General features: G+C 36.8%; 1 protein-coding gene across 2 annotated transcripts in view; it reads right to left on the bottom strand.

Annotated features, from left to right (window-relative positions):
• PSMD1 (proteasome 26S subunit, non-ATPase 1) overlaps positions 1-18,676 on the bottom strand; it is a 113,997-nt gene that overhangs the window by 71,776 nt on the left and 23,545 nt on the right. For both annotated transcript variants that reach the window (XM_002749882.7, XM_054258027.2), the window contains exons 8-16: positions 18,355-18,415; positions 16,777-16,905; positions 15,163-15,251; positions 14,300-14,378; positions 13,594-13,767; positions 11,287-11,398; positions 10,534-10,730; positions 9,160-9,255; positions 6,660-6,724 (exon numbers count right to left, since the gene is read on the bottom strand). In XM_002749882.7, the coding sequence (XP_002749928.1) occupies positions 6,660-6,724; positions 9,160-9,255; positions 10,534-10,730; positions 11,287-11,398; positions 13,594-13,767; positions 14,300-14,378; positions 15,163-15,251; positions 16,777-16,905; positions 18,355-18,415 (1,002 nt within the window). The remainder of the gene's footprint in view (positions 1-6,659; positions 6,725-9,159; positions 9,256-10,533; positions 10,731-11,286; positions 11,399-13,593; positions 13,768-14,299; positions 14,379-15,162; positions 15,252-16,776; positions 16,906-18,354; positions 18,416-18,676) is intronic.

Raw genomic sequence — 18,676 nt, 5'->3', positions numbered from 1 at the left:
ACTGGCTATATATAATCTGCTAGGAAGAGTACATCATACAAATTTAATTCCTAAACCATCAAAGCTTTAGGTACGTTTCATTATTAGCGTAAGATTTTTCAGCAGTATAGGGGTGGTTATCTCACATAAGAGGCAAAATAATTTACATTCCTTAAAAAAATCATTTTCTATTTTGGTTTTTGGTTCTGATCTCTAATATGACAGATTTGGCATATGTTAAGATTTATAGTCTTCCCAAAGTATGTGAGATTAAGTTTTCAGTTATCACTATGATGGTATTCCAAATTCTGTATTTTATGCATCTGAAGGCATACATTAATTGTTTCAGGAAATCTATATACCAGAGTTGGCAGGCAATCACATTGCTAAAGCTCTACCTATAGACAATAATCTAGATCAAAAGAACTATCTTCCCACATGCTTTGTACTGCCTCCAAATTTGTGTGCCTAAACATATGCACACCTACAGAATTAGCCACAATACCCATAAACTATTTAGTGTCAAATTCTTCAGAAAAATTTCCTTGCTTACAATTTTTTTTTTTTGAGATGGGAGTCTCACTCTGTTACCCAGGCTGGAGTGCAGTGGCGTGATCTTGGCTCACTGCAACTCTGCCTCCTGGGTTCAAGCTATTCTCATGCCTCAGCCTCCCAAGTAGCTACGATTAAAGGCAACTGTCACCACACCTGGCTAATTTTTTATTTTTAGTAGAGATGGGGTTCACCATGTTGGTCAGCCTGGTCTCCAACTCTTGGCCTCAAGCTAACTGCCTGTCTTGGCCTCCCAAAGTGCTGGGATTACAGGTGTGAGTCATCACACCTAGTTCTTGCTTACAATTAACTCAGAGATCTTTCTATAGTTAATGAGACCACACTACTATTTCCAGAATATTCCAGAAAGTGAAACACAACTCCACTATCGACTCTTTTTGAAAAGTACAACAAAGCCACAAAGATACAGAACTGGTATTTTCATTTTATGAATAAAGAGACGTATCATTTGAAAGCAAATCTCAGCAGTTAAATACACTTATGTAACAAAAGAACTCTAGTTAATATTATTACCTCAGAAGAAAATAAACAGATTATAGCTATTTAGAATAATTTTGGAAAAAAAAACCCTTTCATTCGATTCCATGTTACTGCCAATTAATGGAAAGAAGAAAACAAAGATGTAGAAAAAAAATGAAAATGACAAAAATAAAGGGAAGAAAAGTCACAGCACCCAGAGAGAAACACAAAGATACTGGGGCAAAAACAGAGACTACCATACATAAAATATGTATCAAATTGATATACAATTGTGAATGGAGATGTTGTAAAGATAATCATGCATTTAGTGGTAATTGGCTGACTATGGGGGTTTCTTCAAATTACAAGGATCAATGATGATGTAACATTTTTATATTCAAGGTATCACTTCGTGTGGTCTAAAGAATAGCTGCACTGGCCAGGTGTGGTGACTCATGCCTATAATCCCAGTACTTTGGGAGGCTGAGGCGGGTGGATCACGAGGTCAAGAGATCGAGACCATCCTGGTCAACATGGTAAAACCTTGTCTCTACTAAAAATAGAAAAATTAGCTGGGCATGTGACACGCGTCTGTAGTCCCAGCTACTTGGGAGGCTGAGGCAGAAGAACTGCTTGAACCCAGGAGGCGGAGGTTGTGGTGAGCCAAGATCACGCCATTGCACTCCAGCCTGGGTAACAAGAGCGAAACTCTGTCTCAAAAAAAAAAAAAAAAGGAATAGCTGCACCAAGAATCTGTTGTTCATCCTGTAACATCCCTATCTAAAATCATATGAATATATACACTGAGAAACATTTAATTTCATATTATAACAGCCTAACTCATAGCAACTTCCAAGGGACCACCAACACTAATTTTAAGAAATGTCCATTATCAGATTATCAATTTGTTTATTACAGCAACTTAATTTCAAGGTATATAGAGACCAATTCTTTTGACTTTCTTCATTTTCCTTTCCAGTGTCAAGTTAAAATAATTCAGATTCTACTCACTTCCAAATGAGTTTTCAGAAGTCAATACCATGAACAGCACTGTATAGAGTTATAATAATAATAAAATCTGCCAATGAAAGTACTAACAATGGGCCCAACAATCACTTATTTATCAGATGTTCCACTAGAGAACATTTATTTAGATAAAAAAATTAATGTACCATGTTAATTTCAATTAAGCAAGAATAGTTATCAAATTACTTTTATTATAAGCATTATGAACAAATGACAATCCACAAATATCAGAAGGAAGAAGTAAAATACTGTAACGCCCTGGACTATCCTGTGAATAAAGGAGATTATATACATAATAATTTTACACAAAGACAATTTTATCTTAGTTGCTGAAGTACAAATATGTGTTTACTAACATCTTTTTAGTATTCATATCTAATAAGTATACCTAAAAAGAAGTTTTTAAAAATTATGAAGAAATAAACCCTTAAAACATGGTACAAGACCAAATGTCCACAAATTCATTTTAAAAGGTAAATCAAAGTGGGTAAAAAAAGATGGAGAGCATGTTAAGATAGTAAATGATATCACTTCAGAAAACATGTACTAGTCTTAGGAGATAGTACAGACACTTTTCAAATATTAAAGTTAATGAGGAAATTTGAGAATAAAGCTGTTCTATCAGAGCCACTCAGAAAGACAGTGCTCTGACTGAAGGCATGGTGGAGAAAGCACTGGTCTATCATGAGACCTGTTTAGAATCTCAGTTCTATCATTTAGCTTTATGACAGTGGGAAATTTTGTTAAACATTTTGGAATTCAATTTCCTTATCTTAAAAAAAAATGAGAATACTGGTTTCTTCTACTTTAAAAAATTCTCACTCTAGGGAAATGGCAGTAAACTAAGACTTAGAGAACTTACAGAGGATTTTAACTCTGGCTCCTTAAACAAGTCAATTAATTTTCATTTATAAAATAAATCTTAGACAAAATGTAGACAATTTTTTTCCAGTTCCTACTCCTTAAAGATTCATTTTATGAAAAGAGAACTAAGAATGGTCACTTAGAAGTAGCAAACACATAATAACTCACTAGTTGGATCTGACTACCCTATGTAGTAAAGAGCTCAGCAAAACCTAAACAGCTCATGGGAGACATCTGCTGCTGAAAATGGGAACTTAATGTGTGTGAGCTATAGGAAATAAAATGGCAGATGTGAATTTTGTTAGAAAGCAACGCACGGTCAGGTTAAAAATGGAAGAAAAACAGTTTTGTATGCCCATCAATTTCCTATGTGGCAGAATATAAACACTAAGCCACTGATTTATATTGTTATAAAATATAAAGTCACTGACAATAAAAAAAATTAACAACTGACAATTAAGAAACAAAACAATCAAAGTCAAACATGAGTAGGATGCTTTATGTAACCCGAGAGATACTAAGGGTATACCTTTCCATACTAAAATTATCTAGCTCTCTAATAAGAATTCACAAAAGGAACCCACTCTGGATGGCCATGACAAACCATTTTTTCATTTTTCAATCGTGTCTAAACTCGAGCTTAGAATAGGGAAAGGTTAGAGTCACAGCTTAGCTACATGATATGCCAAAGGTGACAGGAAGGAAATAGAACTAATTAAATTTTATTTTGCTTCCATCTTTTCTCTCAGGGAGAATAATTTTTAGAAAGAAAGACAGAAAGACTGATCACAATGCAAAACAGATAAAGAGTCTAGTTGCCTTAGATGAGTTCCAGTCTCAAAGCAAAATGAATCACCTCCTAGAAATAGAACAAATTTGTGTATGTAATTACAGAACCAAATTTTCAAAGAAAAACAGAAAATGGCAAAGTATAAAAAGAATGACAAAGTATTCCAATATTTAAAATTAAAGATTGGAATTTAATTAAATTTAATTTTCATTTATAAAAGGACATTTATAAAATAAAATTAAATATTAAAATAGTAAATTCCAATATTTTAAAAGAGAATATTTTAATTTCAAGAAATTAAAAATGTGGAGTCTGTGGCAGATCTTTTGAAAAAATGCAGAATAGCTTAATACACACAGGTTTTGTCAGATCTCAGAAGAGGCCTCAAAGAACACCTGACACTTCTATGAAAAGCGTAACATAAGAAACAATCACACCCAATAAGTCACATAACCTGTTTAGAGTAAATATTATGGGTAAATATGTCATCAGGATTTAGTGAAAATTGTCTAGTGCCTTTACGAAAAAGTTAGTGAAATGAGAGAGATAACACAGTGAAGACCAGTATTTGATTAACAACTGTATTCAAGAAAACTGGTGTGAGAAGAAATACCATGCTATATGGGTCTGTGTTTTGTTCTGTTTTATTCAACATTTCCATCCACCATAGGAAAAAAATATTTTACAGTTTGTAGTAAATGGATGACTTCCTATTTGGGATATTATGGAGAAGACCCTGTACCTAGTTCATAATGGATGTTTAAGAAATTATCTGTTGGATTTCCATACAATTTTTATAACAAAGCTTCACTCCCAGGAAACCAGGGGTAGAAAATCTCTTCTAAAGATTAGAAGAATATGAGGTATGACTCATCTAACATGCACTTTAGGAATTTAATGTGTAATTTCTTATTTTTTTTTTTTTTTGATTTTTTTGTTTTTTGAGATGGAATTTCACTCTTGTTGCCCAAACTGGAGTACAATGGTGCGATCTTGGCTCACTATAACCCGCCTCCTGGGTTCAAGCAATTCTCCTGCCTCAGCCTCCTGAATAGCTGGGATTACACGCACACTCCACCATGTCTGGCTAATTTCTTGTATTTTTAGTAGAAACGGGGCTTCACCATGTTAGATAGGCTGGTCTTGAACTCCTGACCTAAGGTGATCCACATGCCTCAGTCTCCCAAAGTGCTGAGATTACAGGCATGAGCCACTGCGCCCAGCCTTTCTTTACTGTGTAATTTCATGACAAATAAGCTTTAACAGGCAATATCTGTATAGTAGTGAGCCTTGAACAACATGGGCTTGAACTGTGTGGGCCCACTAATATGCAAATTTTTTTTCACGAAAAAATTACACTGAGTGTACCTACCTCTGTCTCCCCTTTCTACCTCCTCTACCTCTGCCACCATGGAGACAGCAAGACCAACCTATCCTCTTCCTCTTCCGCCAACCCAATGTGAAGACAACGGGGTAAAGACCTTCTGATGATCCACTGTCACTTAATAGTAAAGACAGGTGTTTTCTCTTCCTTATCATTTGTGTGTCCACTGGGGTAGCACTGTTAATTTTCTCCAAGAACTTTTTCTTTGCATTCACAATTTGGCTATCTGTGTGATGCAAGAGACCTTTGGCCTATCTTGGCTTTTGACATGTCTTCTTCACTAAGCTTTATTATTTTCAGTTTTTGATTTAAAGTGATTCATGTAGGACTCTTTCTTTCACTTAAGCACTCAGAGGCCACTGGGGTTATTAATTGGCCTAATTTCAAAATTGCTGTGTCTCAGGGAATAGGGAGTCCCAAGGAGAGGGAGAGAGATGTGTGTGGAGCAGTCAGAACACATACATTTATCAATTGAGTTTGCTGTTTTATATGGTGTGGTTGTGGTGTCCCAAAACAACTACAATGGTAACATCAAAGATCACTGATGACATTACCATAACAGATATAACGAAAAAGTCTGGAATATTGAGAGGATTACCAATATGTGACACAGAGAAATGAAGTGAGCACACACTGTTAGAAAAATGATTTTGATAGACTTGCTTGGTGCAAGATTGTCACAAACCTTCGAATTTTAAACAAATGCAGTATCTACAAAGCTTAATAAAGCAAAGTGTAGTGAAACAAGGTATGCTTTTATCTTAGCTAAGAGAAACACCGATAACTGAGATTGAATCTAAGTAGACAGTAATGAACTACTGGAAGAACTACTACATCTATTAATACTACCACCAACTCCACAACTACAACTACTACAATTACCATATTAATACACGTTTAGTGCCTACTAGTGTCAGACGTTGCTCTAAGGGCATCAGATATATTAATTCACTTGTCAAAAACATCTTCTCAGATGGGTATTATGATTATACTTGTTTTAAAGATGAAGAAACTGAGGTTGAGTAATTTGCTGAAAGTCATTCAGCTAGTAAGAAGTTGAGTCAGGAATCAACTCAAGCAGATGAGTTTAGAGTGTGACTTCTTAAATACAACTATACCATACTGCCAAGGACATCTCCATGACTACAAGTAAAAAAATAATGTTTAAAAATTTTCACACTGGCATTTAAATAAAATCTATTACCTTTTACTTTCATTAAAGACCTTCAAAAACTTTAACAATCTGAGATAATGTCCATTTGAACTACCAATATACACGAAGAGGAATACTGGATGTATTATTTGAATTTAAAAAGTTAAATGAATAAGCAGAATGCTACCAAAAAATGAACAAAAACAATTAAATCCTTTTACTACTTCTCAAAGACGTTCTCAGAATCCCATGATATATTTTGTTCTTTTTCAGATGAACAGTTCTAACCTTACTATTAAATGGTCCTCACTCTGAACCCAGATATATTCCTCAGGTATTTAGTTTTTCTTTAGTTAATAACTAATGTTTGGTAGTTTCAGTAGTAACAACTACATTTCCAAAAAATGGAATATAAAGTTAGAAATTATTACCTGAATAGAATGAACCCAAGTGATTCTACGGCTGCCCTCCTGACATCATCATTAACATCACTTACCTAGGGGAAAAAGTTTAAGATTATATTATACCATGCAGTCTATAACTAGACCAAACTGATATGAGAGGCCAGCATCATTCATATCTAAATTAGACTTCAGTAATATATTATTATTGTATCAGTGCCCTTCTCACTATTGATAGGTATTTCAAAACATTATGTTGCACATCTTTAAACATATACAATAAATGAACACAGTCAAAAAATAAAGACATGTGTATTTTTATTTTTATAGAGACAGGGTCTCCTTATGTTGCCCCAGTCTGGTCTCAAACTTCTGAGGCTCAAGAGATCCTCCCACTTTGGCCTCACAAAATGCTGGGATTATAGGCATAAGCCACTGTACCTGGCCACATATATTTTTGAAGCATAAACTTCTGTCCCCACTTTAGAAAAAGTTATGGAAAATTTCAATTCAGGGGCTTAGAAGTCTTCAGAGCTTGGTAAATTTTAAGATGCTCTCTCTCTCTCTTTTTTTTTTGAGATGGGGTCTCACTCTGTCAGTCAGGCTGGAGTTCAGTGGCACGATCCTGGCTCACCACAACCTCCGCCTTCTGGGTTCAAGCGATTCTCCTGCCTCAGTCACCCAAGTAGCTGGCTAATTTTTGTATTTTTATTTGTGTAGATGGGGTTTCACCATGTTGGCCAGGCTGGTCTCAAACTCCTAACCTCAGGTGATCTGCCTGCCTCCGCCTCCCAAAGTGTTGGGATTACAGGCGTGAGCCACCACGCCTGGCCCCAGGGCTACTTCTTTTTTTTTTTTTTTTTTTTTTAATTTTTTATTGGATTATAGGTTTTGGGGTACATGATCAGAGCATGCAAGACAGTTGCGTAGGTACACACATGGCAGTGTGCTTTGCTTTTCTTCTCCCCTTCACCCACATTTGGCATTTCTCCCCAGGCTATCCCTCCCCTCCTCCCCCTCCCACTGGCCCTCCCGGGCTACTTCTCAAGAGTATTTCAACTGGCCAGACACAGTGGCTCACACCTGTAATCCCAGCACTTTGAGAGGCCCAAACAGGAGGATTGCTTGAGCCCAGGAGTTCGAGATCCACACAGGCAACATAGCGAGACCCTGTCTCCACAAAAAGTTAAAAAATTAAGCAGGCATGATGGTGTATGCCTGTAGTTCTAGCTACTTGGGAAGCTGAGGTAAGAAGAGGATCACTTGAGTCCAGTAGGTTGTGGCTGCAATGAGCTGTGATTGTGCCACTGCACTCAAGGCTAGGTGACAGAGTGAAACGGGTCTCTAAGTCTCTAAAAAGAAAAAAGACTTGGGAGGCCGAGGCGGGCAGATCACGAGGTCAAGAGATCGAGACCATCCTGGCCAACATGGTGAAACCCCGTCTCTACTAAAAATACAAAAAGTAGCTGGGCATGGTGGCATGTGCCTGTGGTCCTAGCTACTTGGGAGCCTGAGGCGGAAGAATTGCTTGAATCCAGGAGACGGAGGTTGCAGTAAGCTGAGATTGTGCCACTGCACTCCAGCCTGGCAATAGAGCAAGACTCCATCTCAAAAAAAAAATAAAATAAAAAAGACTATTTTAGCTGCATTATAGCTTTTGCAAAATATAGAACATACTACATACTGCACTGCTAAAAAAATGTATTAATTACTAATAAATATTGTGGAAAATATTATCTCTGGGAAAAAGGAGTTAATAATAGTTCTAAGTCTTGCTGCATAGAAAGGTGCCTTTCACATTTTCCCAGCACCAAGATGATAAAAACCTATTGAGTTAAGACATGTGGAATGTCCACTGTGTGAACAGGCAATATTACTTACTGTTGATAACTACATTTCGATTAGGAGAACTAAGAGCGGAGAAAGCCAGTTGGAAAACATGGGAATTGGCTTGCCTGTACAGTGCATCTCTTGTAATAGATCACGTTCCTCAGGGGTCCCGGGGTGTGGGGGGTGGTGGGCTGTTTGTTTTTTAGAGATGGGGTCTTGCCCTGTTGCCCAGACTAGAGTTGGTGGCATAATTATAGCTCACTGACCACTTCACTTTCCAGAGTAGCTGGGATTACAGGAATCAGCCACTGTACCCATTATGGGTATGCGGAAGCTAACTTCACTAAAAAGAAATAAACGGTTCCTGTTCTTCACTGGATTTCTCTATCCTAGAGCAGCCACACATACTCACAAGGTCTCATCCCTTACAAATGAGGGTGCCCCTTGCAGTAGGGTTTTAGAAGTTGCACCTCAATGGCTTTAAGGACTTCCATTTAAACTGTTATCCTGTCCCATATCCTTCTGAAAAGCTAAGTGAAATAGTGCTAGGTTATGGCCTGTTGTGTCCAGTGAATGAGAATCTCAACCTAAGGCACTGGTGGTGGTCATGTGCTACGGATGCTGGAGTCACTTAGACACTCACTGTCCATCTGCAAACTTTTCCATCCACCCTGTTCCCAAGAAAGGTCAGAGTACTTACAGCAACATGTAGCAGGCGTCGAATTGCTTTGTTGTTACCAGAGCCACAATAAGCCATGGCTACAGTATACATTCCAGATCTTCGAAGAATTGGGTCCTAAGAAAAATAAATTTAACATTAATTATCAACTGATCATTTCAAACAGTAACTTCTACAGTCTACCTAACAGGCACAGTGGCATCTACCAAGTAAGCTGGTCTTAGGTGGGAAATGATGAGCTCAAGAACTCTTTTGTGGTTGGTAGTTTTTGAAATAAATGGGGCAATAAAAGACATGAATACAGAAGGAGGTAGCTGCTCCTAATTCCCAATATTCTATACAATATGCCTGCCCTGCTTCATACTTTCCTGGAAGAATAAACTCAAGTCAATAAAAACTGCCACTGCCCTATGGCAGTCAACTTCCTTTTATCAAATAAGCAAGGAAGTTGGCTTCTAATTCTGTATTTTTACCTTATTTAAAGTCCCCACTGCTGAGTGGAAGAAAGATGGAGCCTGACAACTGAACAAATTAATTAATAATATCAATAAGCTATAGAGTGGTTCTTTTTATCAGATTATAGAGAACAGTATTACTTGCCACTAACTACCCACCATATATAACACCGTTATAAAAACAAAACAGAAGGCAATGGGAAAAACCTCACCCAAATAAACAAGTATAGAGATTGGTACTTTTTTTTGATAAAAGAATAATGACGTAAACTTTTTATTTTATTAAATAACTATCAAATCATTCCCAAAATATTCTTTCTTTCTTTTTTTTTTTTGAGATGGAGTTTCTCTCTTGTTACCCAGGCTGGAGTGCAATGGCATGATCTTGGCTCACCGCAACCTCCGCCTCCTGGGTTCAGGCAGTTCTCCTGTCTCAGCTTCCTGAATAGCTGACATTACAATGAGATTACAAGTGCTCGCCACCATGTCAGGCAAAATTTTTTTTTGTATGTTTAGTAGAGACAAGGTTTCACCATGTTGGCCGGGCTGGTTTTGAACTCCTGACCTCAAGTGATCCACCTGCCTCAGCCTCTCAAAATGCTAGGATTACAGGTGTGAGCCACCACACCTAGCCCAAAAGTATAATTTCTAAAAGACATCAACCCGTGAATTCCTAAAGAACTATGCTGAATCTACTTATGAGTTTCACTGATCTGAAGCTATGGCAAAATTTAAAATCCTCAAATTACTCCCATGTACTTCTTCTAAACAGTGTTTTTATTTCTTAATTCTATTAGGCTTTATGTATGTTGCAAGAAGTTTTACGAACAAATGTACCTACATGTTCTGATGGGAAAAAGAGTTAATTTCCAGTAAAGATTAAGTGTTTTTCTTATCTTGCTGGAGATAAATGGACAGAGAGGGATGTATGTGATCTCACCTTGTCACGACAGAGAGACTCAATAAGAGCATCAGCCTCTTCCATCCTCCCATACATTACTAATGCAATGCCAACTGCAAGACCACGCAGAATCTTCTCATGTTGAGTTTCTTGTGCGTAACCAACCATGTCCTCAATAGCCTGGGCATTTTTAGATCCCAACATAACCAAACCTAGGGCCAGGCCAGCTGCTTCCCCTAGCAAGTAAAGAGTAAAATGTTAACAAATGAAGAGTTATGTTTCTAAAGTCAATAAAACATCCAACTGAAAATAGCACTTTTTTATATAAACTATCAAAAAAACGATTAACTTCTGATAGCATTTTTAAAAACCATCTGACAAATAGGATAGTTTATATGGAAGCACATTCACACATTTAGGGTTGTTTTTCTTTTAAACCTTGACAGAATGTACCATCAAATTCTACAGTGATTTCAAAGGAGATATTTAGATGATATTTTTTTTGACATTACCACCAAGCAGTATGGAGCAAATAGATCACTCTAATAAATTCCTATTTGCAGAAGTCAGTTATGCAAATGGACACACAGGATATGCCATATTAAAAAGCCCATGTATCACAAAGCTTGTTTCTAAAAGATAACTTTGACAAATGGAGCAAAATTCACTTCCTCTTCAAGTAGAGAAATCCATCAGAATTTTAAGAGGCCACAGAATATAGGTAGAAACTAATGTAATTACAGGTACATTAATTAATACTTAAGTTTATTAGCATTAGAAAGAAACGCTTACCTGTCACAGCATCATCCTGATAAAGGTTTGTTTTTAGCAAATCATAAACATCTTGACGTGCAGTTCCCATGGCTGCCAAACCAAGGCCCAGACTGCCACCATGTCTAACGATCTAGGGAAAAAACAGACTCCACTGATTTGGTACACCGTACTTGACATCCAAGAGTTTATCCTAATTTCAAAATATAGTTTCACATTAAATATGCAGAGGTTGGCTCAGTAAGAATGATCAAAGGATTTGGTAATCAAAAGATCAGTGGTAGCCCTCAGTAATTTCAGTTTTTGAGATAGAGCTTTGCTCCTCTCGCCCGGGTTGGAGTGCATGGCGTGATCTTGGCTCATTGCAACCTCTACCTCCTGGGTTCAAGTAAGTCTCCTGCCTCAGCCTCCTGAGTAGCTGAGATTACAGATGGCCACCACCACGCCTGGCTAATTTTTGTTTTTTTAGTAGAGATGGGGTTTCACCATGTTGGCCAGGCTGGTCTGGAACTCCTGACCTCAGGTGATCTGCCTGCCTTGGCCTCCAAAAGTTCTGAGATTACAGGTGTGAGCCACCGTGCCCAGCCCAACAATTCCAGTTTTAATAGAATGATTTTGCTGATGCAAAAAAATAGTGAGCTGAGGCTGGGATTGGTGGCTCATGCTTGTAATCCCAGCACTTTAAGAAGCTGAAGTGGGAAGATCACTTGAGCCCAGAAATTCAAGACCAGCCTGGGCAACACAGGGAGACTTGGTCTGTATAAAAAAATAAAAATAAATTAGCTGAGCATGGTGGTGCACACCTGTGATCCCAGCTACTCAGGAGGCTAAGGTGGGAGAATTGCTTGAGCTCAGGAAGTTGAGGCTGCAGTGAGCCATGATTGTGCCACTGCACTCCAGCCTGGGCAACAGAGCGAGAAACTGTCTCAAAAAATAATGATAATAAATTAAAAATAGTGAGTTGCAAAATGAACGTGAGAAAACAAAGTGGACAGAGAGAGGACAACTCTCTTTCATTAAGTTTACATGAGAAGGGGAGAAAAAAGACTTGACAACAACTAAGAGGGAGATGTAAGTGTCAAGAAAAGAATTTTTTTTTAGGATAGATGAGACCTGAGTATGCTCATGGATTGAGGGAAAGGAGGCAGTACAGAGTGAGAAGCTAACGACAGAGGAGAAAAAGGTATCTAATGGAACTTGGTTGGTAAGAAAGTGATTAAAAATGAGGTCAGAGTACATCTGAAATATATAATTTGAAAAAGGAACCTTTAGCGGTCATCTGTCATTTCTGAATACACAGCATCCTTCTACTGGTGACAGCATTCCAACATTCCTTTGGTAATACTCCTCCCCTACTGGTTAGAGTCTTGGTGGGACTGTGATTTAAGAAGCTCCCACCTTCCCCTAGCCAAAGTGTGACCCAAGCCAAAGCAATACAATGCTCCTTCTCTGGAATTTTCATCATTCGTAAGTGGAATAACCCAATGACCAAAAATGTTTCAAGTTCCTTCATCCTGACACTAGGGTCCTGAAAAGACTATTTCATTAGTTCCTGTTACCTAGCACCTGTGGTGTTGCTCTGGCTGTTTAACCTTTATGAGAACTGATTCATCAGTCTTTCTGTTAATTATATAAGCTACTTCCAATAAACTTGTTCAAGTTAGTTAGAAATGGTTTCTAAAGGCTGTCTATTGCTGTTTTTTTGTAACCATAAACCCTATCTCATAAGAAAGTTTTTACCTGAGACCAGAGGAAATAAGGTAAAGACGTGTGTACTTGCACACATGATTTGTGGCTAAGGGGCTTATTAATTGAGACAGATCATCCTATTGGTTTCAATGTTTTCACTTATGCATGAGGACAAGGTTTTATGGCTCACTTAACTACTCTCCTGATGGCCGTCACTCCAATATATTAGTTAGTCTAAAATTGTATTTTAAGGTTCCTTAAAAAAACAGGGCTACTTAGTAAGCTTTTCCAAAAGATTTACATTTTAAATTATCAAAGATCAAAACAAGCCTTAATTTCTGATAAAATGTTAGGGCCTAGATTAGATGATAACTAAGGTAACTTGTAGTTGTAACATTTCAAGATGAAAGTGTGGGAATACAACAAGTTTTACAAATACACACAGGGTTTAAAGGAATGAGAAACACAATTTTAGCTTATCAAGAAGAAAATGAAATTACCTTAAAAAAAGTCCGAGATAATAGTTGTTTTGGGTATTCCCAAATCCTACAAAAATCTCCAGTCACTAAAATGATTTGGCAAATATGTTATCCTAGATTCTTGAGTTTTGGAAATTTAGTTTTCCATTTTAATACTTACATCATTGCTGGCGTTTTTAAGCTGATTAAGCAGATAGTCAATTATATCACCACCATGATTGGCATGAATAAGACCCAATGCATAGAGACCTCCACCTTCCTGATAGGCTGATCCTGGAGAAGTGTCCTTGGGAAGGTATGTTGCCATTAACTGTAATGCTTCTTTCTCATGACCCTGTAAAGGTAAACCATGACAAAGATGTCAAAAAGAAAAAAGAGAAAGTGAGAAGAAAAAAGACAAAATGTTTTCTATGATTACTGCCTTTTCCCCAAAATGTTCACTTGCTAAAAGAGAAGGAGGTAGTGGGGCTCTCTCCCATATAACTGTATCACTCAAACAAAAGGACAAGCCTTTAAGAGACTCAGTTATACTCTGTTTAGAAAAAAAATATCACAAATGCTTCAATTTTTTCTCTTTGTTTTATAACATTTGCCCAAATCCATCTCAGACTGCAAATAACATTTCAATTCATCCTTTCAATAATTTATTCAGTTTTTACAGGAAACAAATTTCCACTTTTTATTAAAAACAAACACACATATACATATTTTAGTATCTTATTTACTTTTAGCCTTCACTGCTAGATGACTTATCTGACTTAACAAAGTGTACTTGTTAATGAATTACAATGAACTTTTATTTTTTCTTAACGCCAGAAAAAATACTACTTTTCTGATGCTTGTTTACACTGACCAATATATGTTACCTTATGAATTACACCCAAACTGGCTGTAGCAGTAAATTTTGCCCAGTTAGTGGCTCTGGCCAACCACTCCAAGTTATCTCTGTAAGAAGAGAAGACATAGTCATTTTAGTTAGTATTAAAACAAATGAATTCCTTAAAGCTTTTTAACACTAAGGCCAAAAGCATTAAAATTTTACCCCGAACCCTTTAAAATTACTTTGTAGATCTCAAGTTACTACTGATTACATTTTACCTCTTAAGTTGTTCTTGGTATTTTAAGGATTTTTAAAATGCATGACATGTAATTCCTCTATAAATAAAAGCAAAATTATATTAAATTTTTAGAGCTTAATATATTCCTTCAAGAGCCTAAAATCAAGCCAAGTAATAAAAGGAATTAATTTCACCTTAAAACTAGTAGGAATAGGCAATAAAAAATACATAAAATAGCAAAAATATAATTCAGAATTAAGGACTGGTTAACAAGGAAAATTCTGAACATCTATATAACAATGTTAACACAATGTCTGTTAAAAAGGATTTTAGGTGGGCACAGTGGCTCATGCCTGTGATCCTAGCACTTTGGGAGGCTGAGGTGGGTGGATCACCTGAGGTCAGGAGTTAGAGACCAGCCTGGCCAATATGGCAAAACCACGTCTCTACTAAAAATACAAAAATTAGCCGGGCATGGTGGCATGTGCCTGCAATCCCACCTTCTCAAGAGGCTGAGCAGGAGAATCACTTGAACCCAGGAGGTGGAGGTTGCAGTAAGCTGAGATCGCATAACTGCTCTCCAGCTGGAACACAGAGTAAGACCTCTGTCTCAAAAACAAAACAAAACAAAAAAGATTTTAAACAAAGTAGAAATCACCAAGCATATTTACCTAAGAAACTGGTCACTGGTTGTCCCACAGTGCATAAAAGAGTTTGCTATAACAGTTGCTGTGTGACATACAGAATTCCGTACTGCATCCTACAACAACAAATACAGAATTGTTTCATCATTGACAAAGTATTCATATATGTACACCCTCACACACACAGAGGTCCTATTTTGTGGTAAGAGTATGAACAAATTGAACTGAGATTTAAAATATGGACCTTGAGTATTTCTTTTATAAAGACTAAATAGCTAGTTTATAAAAGAAAGCAAGTCAAAGTTTTATTTGCAGTTTTAACAGAGCTCAATGGCAGATTTTAGGTGGGAATTTAGACAGCAGATTTTCGATTATTTGGTTTGAGTAATTAAACTTGCTATTTCTCTTCTGCATCTTGCTCAAGATCTCCAAGGTACTGGGATAACCTGAGAAGCACTGCTGTACCTCTGAAAGTTACCAAATTATTTTGTCTATTTTTTATTTTTTGAGATAGTGTTGCTCAGTTGCCCAGACTGGAGTGCAGTGGTGTGATCTCAGCTCACTGCAGCCTCTACCTCCCAGGTTCAAGTGATTCTCCTGCCTCAGTCTCCCAGTAGCTGGGACTACAAGCATGACCACTCCCCCGGCTAATTTTTGTATTTTTTTTTTTTTTTGCAACTCTTTCAAGGAAGATAATATTTGTATTTTAAGTAGAGATAGGGTTTCACTATGTTGGCCGAGCTGGTCTTGAACTCCTGACCTCAGCTGATCCGCCTGCCTTGGCCTCCCAGAGTGTTGGGATTACAGGTGTAAGCCATTATGTCCAGCCAAATTTTGTTTGTTTTTAATGAGACTATGTTATAAAGACTAGCTTCAAATTGTCATGAATGGAGACTATGTGATTCTGTATCTTTTTTGCCATTTGCAACAACTGTATTAAAAGTTTCAAAGAGCATTATTACAAAGGCTTCAATCAAATAACTGTTAAATCATTCAATAATATATGGCTATTAAAAAATGACTTTGAAAAAGGCTATTGGGTAAATAAGAGGGAAAGAAAATTTTTCATGTTATACATCTTTTTATATTAAAATATTTTTGAATCAAATATATTACTTGCTAAAAAATTAAAATTAGTATTAATAATTATTAAGATCAGTATCTCAATGAAGGTTGCAAGAAAGTAAGAATCGCTGCTTTCAAGGAGATCACAGTTCAGTGGGAAATACAGACACATAAATGAACTATATTAATATTCTTTTTCTAACAAAAGACAAGCACAGGTTTATTGAAATGAAAGTACACTCCATAGAGTTGAAGCAGGCTGAATCAAGTGGCTCAAGAGCTTATATTAATATTCTGATTGTGCTGTTGGTCTAACTGCTCCATGTATACCTTAAAAATGAAAAAAGAGTTAACTAAGCTTCCCAATAAGAGACAAGCATAAAAACAGGAGCTCAATCATTGCTAATTTTTCTCCTTTCCAGCAACTCCAAGAGGATCACTGATTGTTGTTTTTTCAAAACTTAAATACTTTTTCCTTAATTGGAAATAAAATACAAAAAAGTATTCAACAAGAAATAATTACTTACATTCAACAAAGAAATATTTAAAAATTCTCTATTAGAGATGATTTCTTACCTTTGTGTTTTTTAGAATCATGAGGTCTGTATTATTGTTTCGTATTAAGAACTGCAGATGTAACTCAATAGCCATTTCACCACTTAAAATTTTAATCATTTTCAAAGTCTGGTCCTTGGGCTCTGGACTCTGCCAAAACAAACAAAAAAGTGAAAACTCATAAACAATATTACTGTAATCCACTAACCCAATTTTATTTCATCAGCTCTAAACCAATGAAATTCAAGCAGTCCATTTTAAGGGGAAGAATAATTTCTTTCTTTCTTTATTAAATACTACTGAGATATGATACTAGCTTGATGGAAGAATACAATTCATCCCCAGCTAGCTTTCAATATAAAATAGTTTAATATTTAAAAAAAACTGGGAAAGAATAATTACTGATGACATGCAGGAAAATCATTAAATGAGTCAATTATATTTTAATTGAGGAATCTCCTACTTGAAACTGAGAAAACTGAAAATATCTTTAATCAACATATATATGATCTTTTTTTTTGGAGGCAGAGTTTCTCTCTGTTGCCCCAGCTGGAGTGCAGTGGCATGATCTTAGCTCACTGCAACCTCCACTTCCCAAGTTCAAGTGATTCTCCTGAGTAGCCAGGATTACAGGTGCACACCACCATGCTCAGCTAATTTTTGTATTCTTAAGAGATGGGGTTTTGCCATGTTGGCCAGGCTAGTTTTGAACTCCTGACCTCAGATGATCCACCCACCTCGGCCTTTCAAAGTGCTGGGATTACATGTGCTAGCCACCATGCCCAACCTTGATCTTATGAACTACCAGGCTACCAACACAACTTTCCATCCAGGTGAAGAAAGCTGAACTTTATACACCTAAGCATTAGAAACCAAAAGTCCTGATGCAGGAAGCATTTACATACAACAGACCACTGCTTCCCTTCCAATACACCACAAACATGAAAAACAACAAAAACAACTAACCTACCCCCTATATATGTTGCCATTTGCTAGAGACCATACCTTTTTCTCATCCTGTGACAAGTAATTTGAAGTTATTTCAGACAGAAATAACTTCTGCCTGAAGCAAGGATCTAAGGATTTGATTTCTTCTAAATGTTCGTTTCGGACCAATTTTTAAAACTTTAATCTTTACAGAAAATTCATTTTTATAAAATGACTTTGGTGTCAAACTTAACAGTAAACTTCCATAAAAGCAGGTATTTAACATATACTTGGAAGAATTTACAATATACTGTGGAAATACATATTAAGTAACAATCTCAACTTCAAAAAGCACACTCTCTGGGCATAGTGGCTCACACCTGTAATCCCAACACTCTGGGAGGCCAAGGCAAATGGACTGCTTGATTTCAGGAGTTTCTGACCAGCCCGGGCAACAAAGCAAACCCTATCTCTACAAAAAATACAAAAATTAGCCAGGTGTGGTGGTACACACCTGCAGTCCCAGCTACTTACCTGGGAGGCTGAGGTAGGAGGACAGCTTGAGCCTGGGAGGCAGAGGTTGTAATGAGCTGAGACTGCGCCACTGCACTATAACCTGGGTGACAGACCAAGACCCTGTCTCAAAAGGAAAAAAAAAAAAAGCACACTCACCGCTTCTGGTGTCTTTCCTACAAGTACACTGCCTGTCTTTTCTTCTGTTTCCATCGAGTCACTGAAATGAAAAGAACAATCAATAATCTTGTCTGAATGGAAGTACAATTTGTTTATACCACAGATCTGAACCATATCCAAATAGAATATTTTGCAAGAAAATAATGTTTACTTAAGTATTATCACTAAGGAATTAGAAAAAATTCTACATATCTCTAAGATGGAGGCAATCCAGTTATTATATTTCCTCCAAACAATAAAAACATACAAAGCAACTAGGTTAGCAAAACCATGGAAAACAAATACAACAAGAATAGGTGGC

This window comes from Callithrix jacchus, chromosome 6 (assembly GCF_049354715.1).
Source record: "Callithrix jacchus isolate 240 chromosome 6, calJac240_pri, whole genome shotgun sequence".
Taxonomy (NCBI): Eukaryota; Metazoa; Chordata; class Mammalia; order Primates; family Cebidae; genus Callithrix; species Callithrix jacchus.
The sequence above is the reverse complement of the archived record's forward strand: the minus strand, read 5'-3'. Positions and strand labels throughout refer to the sequence as shown.